The 13,889-nt window shown below is 47.0% G+C and overlaps 1 protein-coding gene across 1 annotated transcript in view; it reads right to left on the bottom strand.

Annotated features, from left to right (window-relative positions):
• RORA (RAR related orphan receptor A) overlaps nucleotides 1-12,487 on the bottom strand; it is a 778,196-nt gene extending 765,709 nt beyond the window's left edge. Inside the window, exon 1 of the mRNA XM_070469195.1 lies at nucleotides 12,242-12,487. Within this exon, the coding sequence (XP_070325296.1) occupies nucleotides 12,242-12,407 (166 nt within the window). The 5' untranslated portion in view covers nucleotides 12,408-12,487. The remainder of the gene's footprint in view (nucleotides 1-12,241) is intronic.
• Between the last annotated feature and the right edge of the window lie 1,402 nt (nucleotides 12,488-13,889).

Below are 13,889 nucleotides of genomic sequence, written 5' to 3'. Positions count from 1 at the left end.
GGTAGTTAAATGAAAGGCCCTTGATGTCCTGGGACTCATTAATTTCACAGAGCAACCAATCAGAAACAGGAAGCAAAAGGAGCTGCAGACCTTCGGAGGAGACGGAGAAAGGTAGCCGGAGGGGCCTTCTTCTGGGTGTACTCTGCCGTCAACACCATCACCAGAGTGACACTGGGGGTGAGCCAGGCATCCCGCCAGAAGCTGTATGGGCATCCTCACAGGTGAGCTTCTCAAGCACCTTGGGATGCCGGCATCATTAACATCCCCAGTTTTCAGGTGACATAAGGAAAAGACTGAGTGGTGAGTGAACTTACCAAAGGCCACACAGTTAGCACACCTGGGCCCCATTCCCAGCAGGCTTGTAACAACCATGTAAGCTATTCATCACGGTCTGAGTTGCTCTAGACTGGAGCAGGCCTGGACCTGCCACAACAGAGGGCAGTATTGGTGGATCCAAGAGAGACAGAAGTGGGACAAATTAGTGTGGCTGGGTCCAAACCCAAGACCCTGTTGGAGGTAGGAGCAAGTAGAAGCTGTGCTTGTAGAGCTGGAAGTGCAGACCTGAATCTTCTGAGATGACAAACAGCTCTCCAGGGCAATGTGGGAGACAATCTGCACAATTCATGCGCACCTACTTTTTGCAATGTATTGAGCAGGTGTGAAAGAATACACCATGGAGCTCATCTTCTTGGGAGGACCTGACTCTTGCCCAGGAAATAATACTAGAAGGCACTGTAAAGAAACCTGGCAAAGGAAGAGCTGACATGATGACTGAACGAGCAAGGTCATCTATGTGTCTGAACACTGTAAAGGAGAACTATAAGAGGGAGAGGGTGAGTCTTATCAGGAGCTAGAATGACTGTAGGATCTCAGGAAGCAAGGAGATTGGATCAAAAGTGGGAACTCAGATGGGGAAGAAGAGGAAGAGGAGGAGGAGGGCCTATACTAGCAAAAAAAGAAAGTGAAAGTGTTAGTTCCTCAGTCGTGTCTGCCTCTTTGCAACCCCATGGACTGTAGCACGCCAGGCTCCTCTGTCCATGGGATTCTCCAGGCAAGAACACTGGAGTGGGTTGCCATTCCCTTCTCCAGGGGATCTTCCCAACCCAGGGATCGAACCTGGCTCTCCTGCATTTCTGGCAGATTCTTTAGCCCCAGCCCATGCTAGGAGTAGAGGTAATAGAGGCTGAGGTCAAGACAGATGTGCAGGAGAAACCTTAGAAGTCTTTGGTCAAAGGCGACCCAGACAAAGGGCTACACCATGATGTCACCAGGAGGACTTAAGATCAAGCAAGGCAGCGAGTCTGACTTCCCTTGTCTATTGCTTTCTCCCCAGAGCTTACTTAGCACAGTGCCTGGCACAGAGAAGGTGCTCAGTAAATTTTTGTCGACTGAAAGAATACCACCCTTGCGCCTGTACACAGTGATGTCAAACTGCAAGCAAAGAGGTTCCCAGAATCTATATGCTGAACCAGACTAGACAGATGCATGTCTAAATGAAATAGGATGCTAATGAGCATGTACTAAAAGGGCATAAAGATCTTGAATGATTACAAATAACGAGTATTTACCTTATTTTCCCTCCCTTAACTCTTCCTTGAAATTATAATAAAGTAACACTTGGAGTCCCACATCAGTGACTATGGAAGACCTCCCTCCCTCCTTCCTCCCTTCCCTCCGTCCCTTCTTCCCTCCCACAGTCCGGCCACGGCCCACAGAAAGGCTGCTTCAGCCTCATGCCAAGGACATGGGTTTTCAACTTCATGGAGCCACCCATATAGATTGTGAAACCAATCTGGTGGCTCATGACTTGTATTTTGTTTTTAAATAACAGAGGAAAAATAACAGAGCACTGCAGGTAATGGATAATTTATATGAAAAGTTTACTGATGTATGTGATATATCTGTGTACTGGCTTTCAATATACTGTGTTTTTCTCATAATAAATACATGAAGGACACTGTACTAGAGGGACAAAACAAATACAAGGGCACTTGTTTTCATATTCAAGCTGAATGACCTTTGTTTTCCTAGCTAAATACAACCATCAAAGGTGCTGCTCTTTGGGCCAGAAAACTTGCTCCATCCTGAAACATCATGAAATTCTCTGCAATATACTACGTTCAGAATCAGTTCCCTCAAAGTAGCATCAGTTTCAGAACACACAGTCTTTTTGAAAAAAATGAATTTATTTTTTTTCCAGTTACAAAAACAATACACACAATAATTCAGGAAACTCAGAAAATAGAGAAGAGCACAGAGAAACTCATAGATAACCCCACTATCCAGAGATGATCACTTTATCATTTCATCATTTAGGTACATTTGGGCACATGTTAATACACATACACACGAGTTTTTGTAAAAATGATCCCATTCCATGCACACTACTATGAAAGCTGTCACTTTTCACTAAGCACAGGATCCCAAGCATCTTCCACTACAATGTGAGTTTTACTGACTACATAGTATTCCATTTACAGACTTGCTCAGGAGCATCCCCATAAAAGGTCCAGACAAACCCTCTGCCTTGAGGAAAGATGACAGCTGCTGAGAGATGCCCTCCCCCACTGCACAGCTAGGGCTGGCTGCTTCCAGCTCCAGAGAGTTTAAGGGCTCCAAGAACAGGATGCCCCACTCTATGTCCCTTATTTTACTTACTATTAAGTCAGAGCAGGAGATGCAGACACAATTTTCACTATGCTCCTGAATGGTTTTACTGGCAGAGCCACAAGTTCACTAGCTAATTTTTAAAGAACAATAAAAATGCCCGATGGGATTAAAAAATAATAATACTGAGAATGTTCTGCTATTGATGCACAGCCAAGACAAAGTGTGCTGATCTTCAAACGTATCTCCACCTAAGGCTGGGTTAACCTGCATACCTATTGTAATAGCCTCGGAGGGGGGCATCTCCTGGGGGAAAGGAACTTCTGAGCATCTTGACACAGCATGCAAGTGGAAGGAACAGTGTTAGGGAGGAAGAAGATCTGCATTCTAGTCACAGCCTTGTTACCTACTAGGAATGGGGCCTCAGGCATATTCTGACTTCTGTGAGAACCAGTTTAAATGGGAGGAGAGGGTAGATGAGATGATTCATAAGACCACTCCTGGATCTAACAGGCTTTAGTCTAATAAAACATGACCGATGGCAGTCTCGTGAGTGAGCCCTACATATATGTGAACATGCACCCTCACGCTCAACATTAGAAATCAAGCTTCAGAATTTTCTAGAGTCCTCTCAGGAGTACCCCATTTATTCTACTGATTCTCCTGGGGGTCTCAAGAAAGTTTAGCAGCTCACCAATCTTGAGGCACTTTCTGTAGAAATGTGCTTATCCAAAGTGGGTCATGAGTGCCAGAAATGGTAAAATACAATTCTGGCAATTTCACCCTTGTCAGCATCAGTCAACCAATATGATCACTGAAAGGAGCATCGTCTTTGATTATCAAAGTATTTCATTTGCCTTGCTTTCCCCCTGCTTCATTACCTGCACAATTGAGAGTTATGGGCAGTTCACCCTTCCAGGTGCCCTGTCCTTTCAGATATATTATCCTTGTCATGCAAACGTTCCTTGGACTACATGTTGTATTGTCCCCATGGCCTTCTTACCATCATCCACTGGCTTTATGATTGTACCATGAAAATGAAAAGCAATGCAGTTTATTGAAAAGTTTTTACACTTGTGAAATATACCCTTGTTTATTCTCTGATTTGACTCTCAGAAATCCATTAACTTTTAAGCAGTCACTCTTCCCCATGACTGGCATCGATCATAAGGGATGATACAGGTCTCTTTGCTCCTGGAAGGGCGGCATCCCATCAGGGCATCTCTTCTCCATCTCTGTCCATTTCTTCAGGTTTCTTTAAAACTAATTAGAAGAGTCAATAAACATGCCCGCCAATTCCCTTAACACACTCGGAAGCACATCGGCCTGCCCTTCAGACCTGTTTCTTGTTCTGTTGCTCCAAGTATTCCCTTACCTGCCTTTGTCAATTGGCATTCTCGACAAGTTCGTCATAACTTCTCAAAGTGTCAACTTTTCCTCTGTTCATCGTCCTTGTTCAAGATAATTTAAAATTAGAAAGGCACGTTCCCAGCCATTACAGAGTCAATGCTAATTTCATTCTCTTTTGCACGTAAGTCTCCTTCCCTCTAGAGATTCCCTTCCTTGGTTCGCAGCCCCCACTCCCCAGCCCCCCAAAGCCAGCATCCTTAATCTCTGTAGCCACGACCCCCTTCCCCTGTTTCACCACTCTCATCTTCCCTCCTCCCAAATACTTCACCCAGTGAAACACACTTTAGTATGTGGTTCTCCTTCCTTCACACCACTTCTGAGAGAAATGTCTGTGTCTGGAGATTGTAAAGTCACCTTCAGGAAAGAGGCATACAGTTGGCTGTCAATTAATCAGGATAAGACAGAAAAAATTACAATGTGTGCGTTTCTGCTTCTTGGTACATGCATTTATGCTCTGGGGATCAAGAGGATTTCTGCGCACAACCTAAAGTTCGCAGCGATACCTTTTTGTTGGGCTATAACGAATTCTCTACCTAGCAGCAATTCTCTACCTAGTCATTAATAGTCTGGATTATTTAAAACAGTGATTACCATACTTTATTATAAATTCAATTGTTGGTCCCTCCTGTTTTTCCCCCATTCTGTTTCACCTCTATTCTTTTCAACCTGCCAGTTTCTCCTCAGTAGCACCCTTCACTTATAAGTCAAATGACTCTGTATGTATTAATTTTTAGTACCACATCGAGTTTGACATACAGATTTTAAGCCAGTTTATTCTCCCCCATTAGGCACAGAACCAAACATCACCATTCTTGTCACGTACACAAGTCCATCAAGTTTCAGAGTGTCATTTATACACTATTTTATTGCTTCTTACTTCTTTCACACACGCCTACCACTTACGTACAGCAACTTCACAACATTCATATTTCATAAACTTCATCAGTATTCAGCCAAATCCTCCCCCGAAGTAAGCTAGGTATTTTTAACAGTGTGCTGCCTCTTTCACAGGCGTGAGAATCCTGTACTGGGTGGTACCCTTCCTGGTACCCAGGAAGGACCTCATTTATCATGGTCTGCTCACGGATGCAGGCGCTTCCTAATTGTTTTCAAAAACTTCATGATCATTGATGATCAAAACTCCAGTGCCCAATCACTTTGTTAGAGATGACTGGAGGCTGGTGATTATAAATCCTCAACACCTTGATTATTCCTCTTTATTTTCAGCCTCAGACTGAGCTCTCAGGGAAAGCAGCATGGGTGTAGCAACTACCTGGGAGGGCCTGGAGGCCTCCAGCACTTCTCAGACTGTGAAACCTATCCTCTCCATTGCTGTGGGCCCTACAGACAGTACCTCGGAGGCTGCATTCTGTGGACAAGACAATCACCAGGAGACTGCAGGGCCACACCACTGCCAATGTGCCACAGCACATAAAGTGATGAGACAGTTTGTAATAATGATGTGTCAGCGGAGGCCATAAACGTTATGTTAGGGAAAAAAATATGTTCTTCCACCAACACAAGGGAATTGCTACCTATAATTCCTTTTAACATTAGCACGTACGTAAGAGCCAGACCTGGAATGGAGCCTGCCTAACCCACGGGCTATGGTACATTTATACTTCTTTATGCCTCACTCCACTTTTCTAGCCATTTCTTGAGACTATCTCCTTGATGTCTTTACTCCAAAAGCAAAGTAATAACAACAACAAGGCTGTCACAAAAGAACACCAAGACTCCCAAGCTGAATTTTCAACAGTAGGATATTAAAGATATCACAAGATAACTACAGATGACCACAGGTGGGACAGCCCTGAGAAAGTCAGCTCTTGATGATACGGTACCACACTGGTCCAGTGAACAAAGGCCTAAGCTTGGACAGAGAGCTTCCTTTGGGGAAATCTACATGCTCCTTATTGTCATTTTTGAAACTCTTCCTTCTAACTCTAGAATTTCCTAACTTGACGAAACCCTATCAATACATATAAGGAAGAAGCAAAAGTAGTTGATATTTCTGTGTCCCATTACACAGGGGAAAACTGCATGTTATGGTAATATAGCACATAACTTATTTGTAAATACAATAGCTTTCCTAAATTTTTGAGAATGAGTTTACATCTTCTAGAGAAAGAATTAGAGTCCAGACTTGGATTGAAATTTTAAAGTAAAAACCTCAACTAACCAGAATCAACTAACTGACATGAATTTCTATTCTGCCACTTGCAACTCAGAGAGCAAGGGAGGCAAATAACAAAACAGACAGATATTGAGGATTTAACCCCCCCAAAAAAAGTTTCCCAAGCTCCAATCAGGACAGATTTAGCCCAATCTCTAACACCGTCTCCATTTACAGCTCTATAATATACAATCAGAACTCATCCTCAGAACAGTGACCCTGCGGTACCCTGCTGCCGCTGCTGCTGCGTCACTTCAGTCGTGTCCAACCCTGTGCGACCCCATAAACGACAGCCCACCAGGCTCCGCCGTCCCTGGGATTCTCCAGGCAAGAACACTGGAGTGAGCTGCCATTTCCTTCTCTAATGCATGAAAGGGAAAAGTGAAAGTGAAGTCGCTCAGTCGTGTCCAACTCTTCGAGACCCCACGGACTGCAGCCCACCAGGCTCCTCTGCCCATGGGATTTTCCAGGCAGGAGTACTGGAGTGGGTTGCCATTGCCTTCTCCACTGCAGTACCCTAAGGATCCCCAAATCTCTAAGAAAGATTCAATTACATCCTCAGTGTTCTTCCCAGGGCAGGAAAGGGGACAAGCACACTTTCAAAACACATTTGACAAGGAAAAGACAAAAAATGTTTCTGCTCACTGTGCCAGAAAAACAAATTCATCAGTGATGCCTTGGTACTCTTATAGGAAAATCATGGTTTATTGTATCTTAATCAATGCTTGAACACTCTATCTGGAGAGTTCTGGGCAAGCATTAATTCACAAGGATTCAACTCTATTTTTCTTAACATACAGCTTAATAAGATGGGTGAACATTTTAACAGCCCATTTCAAATCAACACTTGCCCTTCTGAATGAGATACCAAGGGAAAAATAAAACAAATCCTCATTTAAAAAAAAACATTTTATTTTAAATGATGGAAGGGAGAACATCTTGGAGAGACAGAGAGAAGCAGAGAGGAGGTTGTTCTTAAATTCCCAGCAAAGAAGACAGTCTTCATTTGCAGAAAGGTACTGCACATTCTAGCTTGGTATTCGCTCTGGCACCTGAAGGCCTTTCAAAGCAGACTCCTCTTGCTCTACAGGTACCTATCTCTAATCTGGGATGAATGGGTCAGGGGTCCCCTCCAGGAGGAAGGAAGCTGTCTACCTCAGAGTCTCTGCACACTGGCTTGTACAAGACAAAGAGGATACGACATTTGAGAACAGTGACATTTTCTATAAAAAATTTTGCATGTGAGGCGATCACATTGCAACTCACTCCCCAGATACCTGAAATGTAGTTAAGGATTTTGCTTCCACAGACAGAAATGCATAGATGAGCTTAGAAGGAGACTGGAAAAATGGTGAGGGTTGGGGAGACCACCCTCAGAAAAAGTGGTACATGCTATAATGGACCACACTCCATCAACAGGGTTCTAAGCAACACCCAACTTAGTCTTCCGACCTCACACCACAACTTCCTCAAGGTAAGAAAGGAAGACTCAAGAGAAAACTGTGCATCTTAACTCAGAAGTGACAAAGAGTATGGCGCGTGAAGAAGAACACCTGGGCTTGCCTGATTCACAGTCCAAAGGCTAGCTCTGGACAGGAGTCAGTTTGCTTTCAAAAATGATTCAGCTGTCACCAAAGACCTTCAGAACATCTGCATCTGGAGGCATTATCTATTGCAATTAACAATCCCGCACTTCCCTACATCCCTCTTAGGAGTCTGGTGTAGAAACAGCAGTATAGACTATACGCCCCCAGCTCTACCGACTTGAAAACACGAGCTTAATGTCTCTTGGTTGGGGGGGGGGGGGCGGTCCGTCCCTGCAGCCTTCATATTTCAGTTTCAGAAACAGAGACATTTTCTAAAGCCAAGGGCTCCTCTTAACACCAGAAGATTTTGGAAAATTCCAGCAGGTGACTAACAACAACAAAAAAAAGTCTGCTGTAAATGTTTTTAGGCACTCAGGATTTGACTTCTGGATTAATAATTCAATTCTTTTTAAGAAAGAAGGGGGAAGCAACAGAAAAGGTTTTCATAATCATCCTCAAATGTATTTTCTAAAATTATTCTATTACATTTTTAAAGGGTATAATTATAAATGTTTTTATGAGCAATTTACTGGAAAATGAAAGTCCCTTCGTTTCAAAAATAATTATTCCATCCCCCTGACACAGAATTTTATCCCAGCCAGTAGCTCTTTCAAACTACAGGGCATCATTTGTTCACCGCGGAGAGCCAGGTCCACATAAGAAAAGCTCATCTGAGAATCAATCTCTAGAAAACGCTCGAAATTGCCAGGCAAGAGCACCGACCAGAAAGTGAATCAGCCAAGACTGAAGTGAATTGTGGAGAAGTACTTTGAGAGGCAAAGATTCCTGTGGGTCTAGAAGTCCTCAGGGCTACAACTAAACTTGTTAACTGATTTTAAGTCAATCTAAGCTCAGCTTCCAGGGGGTTCGATCTCAACCCAACTGAGCTTTTCAGTGTTAATACCATCTTTTGGCTTCGATTTTTCCCTTAGGTCACCCTGCCCTAACAGCCATCCACCTGCAGCACCGGTGTTCCAGACCAGCGGTGTGGCACACAGCCCCCTGAGGATAACTTTAGGGAGGTAGAATGTGTAAGCTTCTGGCATGCATATACTAACGAGATTCTGAAAGAGGGTTTTTAACAACAGTTATGTCACAATGCTCAGGGCTCCCTGAAGTCCCTGAAAGCCTTGTTAAATTAAAGATTCGCTGTGGTTCAGCCGCTTCATTCTTACTTCCCATGTTGTCTCCTGCCTTTCTTCCCTTTCACTGGGCTGAAAAGATGGGGCTGAACAACAAAAGCCATCATTAAAAGCACCCAGAAAACAAAACAATTCTGCTGAAAATGCTAACATACCCTGCCCCGTTGTAAAAAGAAGGGGAGGCCATCTTTCAGATTATAAAGTCACATATTTGATTTTGGAAGTGCAGGCACTAACGGTGCACAGTCCATTCACCCGTGGATTCCCAGGAGTTTGGAATCCAGCAATAGCTTCAAGTCTACCTAGGTAATGTCTCATGAGGTCACCTCAATGTCATGAGAATCCTGACCACAATCTCTGCAGACTGCAAACACTGGCTGCCTGGAAGCTAACCCTGCTACCTCCCCAGAAAGCATCCCCCACATCAGAAAGCGGCTCTCTTCACTCAAGGCCAAGGACTCCACTCAACCCTCCTAGAGGTTGAAAATGCTGATTTTAAGGTGATGGTGTTTGCTTTTCCTTTTGCATTGTGTGCCTGTATGCTTTAAGTGTTAAAAAGGCGTAATCACCTAGTGTGTAGGTTAATTTCTTTCCGATATTGTAATTTATGCAACATTAATACTGGATGCCAGCTCCAATTTTCTTGCTGCTTACACTCTGGGAGCCGACTTGCATATTCTGCCAATTCCATTACATCATCTGAAAACCCAAACATTTCCCATTTTCAAATCACTCTCATCTACTGAGCATACTTACACATTCCCTCTTTTTCTCCCTAGCTCACATGCACAAAGATTGGTACCCCCGAGGAGCAGAGAGTACATCTGAGGTTAAAGTCTGCAAATGCACATAATTTCTGGAAGCTATTACTACTGCTGTGTTAGCTAAAGGATGCCTCCATCTCTGACCTTCCTTTTCCATTCAGACTGTTATATAACAGAGTGCCTGCGTGCAGGATGTGAGTTGAGTGTTTGGGCCTTACCTCCTCTCCCTCCCCCCATTAACTCTCTGGAGGGATGGACAAGAGGTGGGTTCAAAGAAGAGGGAGTTGGGGGTGGCCCACTAGGGGGCAAGGGGATGTGGGTCAGCAGGTCAGTTGCACAAGATGCATCCTATCTGCACTTCGTCCCTCTTCCCTTGTTCCTGAGCCTCCGGGGCTGGTGGTACCGAGAAAGCCCCATTGGTTATATAATTTGCAAGAACAGCAAGTTACGGATTTGCTAGTCGGTTCTGCAGCCTGCCACCCTGATCTCTTGCAAGAACACCTTCTGGCAAGAATGACACCTGAAGATGCTAATAACACACGGGAGGGGGATGGCTAAGACAGAGGGGGTGGCAGCACAAACCAGAAATTAGTGTGGCTTCCTACATACTATGTCCCCCTCTTCCAAAAAAAAAAATAAGCCTCAGAAACACATGAAGGGGATTTTCTCCAGTGTTTCTGATTAACCCTGTTACATAACCCGCTCGCATTCCAAATCCACCGTCTCAGGTCTAAATATACTCTTTGCAGCCAAAAGCTCTCTACACACAAACTCACAGAGCTAGCGGCAGGTCCCGGCCCCCCGCCCCACCCCCCCTTCCTGTACTCCCGACCCTCGCTGCCCCCTCCCTCTCCCTTAAATCGCGGTTTGATGTGTTCGCTCTTCCGAAATCGCCTTTAATTAAATGTTTTTCGCGTGTGTCATCCTGATGGCTTTTACTGTACTCGAATTCCGTGAATGGGAAAGCGCCTGGACAGGGGGTGTGGCTAAGGTGGGGCGGGGGGGCGGGGGGGAATACTGTAAAACAGCCAGCACATGATCAGCCATATTCCTACCTCCAACTCTAACACTGAGAGGAAAGGAGGGCTCTGGGGCCCCCACTTGCCTCTCCCAGCTCTCCCCATCTCTACCTGAAGCTGAGTGACAAGAGGAGGGGGCCCGCTGGGCCAGTGCCCAACCAGGGTTGGAGATCTTCTCTGTCCCCCAGCCCTGGGCAGCTCGTGCGAGCTGGCTTCCTCCAGAGTGACAGGCGTGATTTATACATTATTTACAACAGTAATTAAAGCCGTAGCTTCCTCCTGTTCTTTATAAACTCTGGGCGTTTTCAAATAATCACCCACCCCCGAGAAAAACCCCACATCAGGTTCCCATACCTTTAAGAAAGAGGAAAGAGGGTGAGCTTTTCCCAATACTCCACTTTAATTAGAAAAAAAACCAAGGAGGGGTCATGGAGCCACCCCCCCCCCCCCCACCAAACAAACACAGACACACGCACACAGATCCTACAAATGAAGTGTGTAAAAAATTGCCCGGGGCGGGGCGGGGGACATCGATCGCACTATCCAACAAGCATTCAACTCGCACTGACCATTCCCATGTTCTTGAAGAAACGCTTAGCGAGGGAAGGATTTCCCAGGGCAGAAATAAGTTTGGGTGCCTTGCGATCTTTCTTTTTCTGCTTGTTTGCCTTTGCAGACGCTCACTCCGAATGCGCGTGGAGCGCCCCACAGGACCGCCGCCGCCGCCGCCCCGGGCGCGCTGACGCGCACACGCCCCCCGCCAGCCTGGGCGCCGGGCTGCGAACCCCGGGTCTGCAAACTTGCGCACCTCCCCTCGCCGCGCCCGCCAGACAACTTAGCGAGCACCTCACACGCCCGCACCCCGCTTCCCCCAGCCCTATCTCCAAATCCCAAATCCATGGCTGTGCTCCAGGGAAGGTACCCACGACGCTCCCCGCCCCAAGTCCAGAAGCGCTCCCTTTCCACCGTCCCCCCCGGGGGGGGGGGGGCTGCCCTGATCTCTCACTTCTAAAGCCCCTTTCACCTCTGCGGGGGGCCGAAAACCCACCACGTCGCAGGCTGCCCGGGCCGAAACTGTCAAGAGGAGAAAAGGTAAAAGGGGAGGAGGAGGGCCATCAAAAGGATTTTTTTTCTCCCCCTTCTTAAAAGGACACTGCCGCTTTAAAAGTTTCTTTCCCGGGCCCCCACTCTCCGGTCCTCCGTATTTTGGGGGAGAGTATTTAATTTGAGCGACGCGGCTTTCTTCCTCGCTTTGCAGAAAAAAATCAAAGCCAGGGGGTGAGCCCGCCGGCTGTCAACCCTCCTGCCGCCTCCCCCGCCCCCCTCTCCTCCCGCAACCCGACAACGGGCTGCAAAAGTTTGCAACATTTCTGGGGGGCGGAGGGGGGAGGGGAAGGGGGTGCTCCGAGCTCGGGGCGCCGCGGCCGGCTCGCGCGCGGCCCCCGACCCTGCGCCCCAGGCGCCCGCTCCCGGCCGCCCCCCGCTCCGCGCCGGGGCTCCCGCCGCCCCCTCCTCAGCCCCTCTCACAGCCTCCTACCTCTGCTGGTGCTGGAATAGCTCTGTCTGCGCACCGGGGCGGGCGGCTCGCTCTTGCGGGCGGATTCCTGGTTCAGCGGGGTCTCCCTGGAGCCGGCGGCCGCGTCCGAGCCGCTGCTGCCCGGCTCGCTGGCGGCGGGGTCGGGGGCTGCCGGAGCTGACTCCATGTTTTTTCCCAATGTAGAGATCGCTGGAGATGGCGAGCTCCGAGACTCCCTCTATCTTCTGTTTTCAGAGCAACTCTATGGTACCAAAAAAAAAAAAAAAAAAAAAAAAGGGAGAAGGAGACCGGGGAGAGCAAAAGGGAGAGAGCAGGCGGCGGCGGGCGGGCGAGCGAGAGCGCAAGGGAGTGCGCGGAGTGTGTCTGGGTGGACGTGAGTGTGCGCCCGAGAGGGGATGGGAGGCGGGTCTGGCCACAGGCAGCGCTAGCGAGAGCTTCTCCAGCCGGCCCCCACACCCACATTCCCCACCCTCCAGACCCCAGACCGAGAGGCGAGGACTGGCTGCCAATTTTGGGAGGTGGGGAAAAGAGTGGAGGAGGAAGGGAGAGCCTCCGGTGCCCCAATCCTCCTCTCTCCTCGGCCCAGGGACAGCAATTAAGATTGGTGAGATTGATTCTGTACCTACTTCTGGGACTCTCTCGGGAGCAGAACTCGTCCCCATCAGCAGCCAGCCTGGGAAGAGACAAATCCGGTTATCCACGTTGGGGACTCGCAGGTAGCTCCCCGCCAGCCCAGTCCAGGACTGAGGAGATACTGAAAAGGAATTCGACCTGCGCTGACATCCCCAGGAAGGCAGAGGGTGGGGGAACTGAGGGTGTGGCACTTCTTACTTTGGGATGGGACGTCCAGTGGGTTTCCCGTATCGCTTTGATGTAACTGTGTGAGTTTAGAACTGCCACGGAGAGCCAATTTCTGGTATGGTTGGAAGAGATCGCTTTCAGCTTCTTCGCTGTTTTCTCCGAGAAGGGTCCAGAAACCACTTGGCAGGGCAATTTCTACTGGAGAAAACTTTGGCCTGTTTGGTCGATGGCTATCTAAGCTGGATGAAATATGCCACACTGCATCTCGCTCATGCGTAGCTGCTAATTGTCAATTCCCATGGTACTACTGCTATTAAATGTACAGTCTCATCCATAAAAGATATACTAGAGAGGCGTTAATAACATCTGGATGATAACATTCAGATAATTAACAGCTTTTAATAAGTCACATCATTGTAGGCATCATTCTGCACACCCAGCTTTCACTGAAACTCCCCAGCACATAGTAGGTGCTGAATGAAACCCAAGGGTGGCAAAGAACTGCAGCAGTGTTACTTTGATCCCAAACTCCAGTATGAAGGAACAGTACACATTGGATGAGTGGAAAATATTCAGGTGGTAGTAGCTTGATTTTCTTGTCTCAGTACTCAATCTACCATTTCCTATTGCCTGCAGAGACAATGATGAAATCAGTACACTTTTAACACATACCCCCACCTTTCTTTCGGAAGATTTGCAAATTTTGACAACAAAAAATATTGTTATATACCAGAAGGTGGCATAAATATGTGTATTTAGGGGGTGGGATGGGGAGGGAATCAGGGAACATTTTGCTTTTTGCTAACTTCCTGGTTTGGAAAAAAAGACTTTTCAAAAATAAGAGAAA

The sequence above is a fragment of the Odocoileus virginianus genome, chromosome 6 (genome assembly GCF_023699985.2).
Source record: "Odocoileus virginianus isolate 20LAN1187 ecotype Illinois chromosome 6, Ovbor_1.2, whole genome shotgun sequence".
Taxonomy (NCBI): Eukaryota; Metazoa; Chordata; class Mammalia; order Artiodactyla; family Cervidae; genus Odocoileus; species Odocoileus virginianus.
This window is presented reverse-complemented; position numbering and strand designations above follow the sequence as displayed.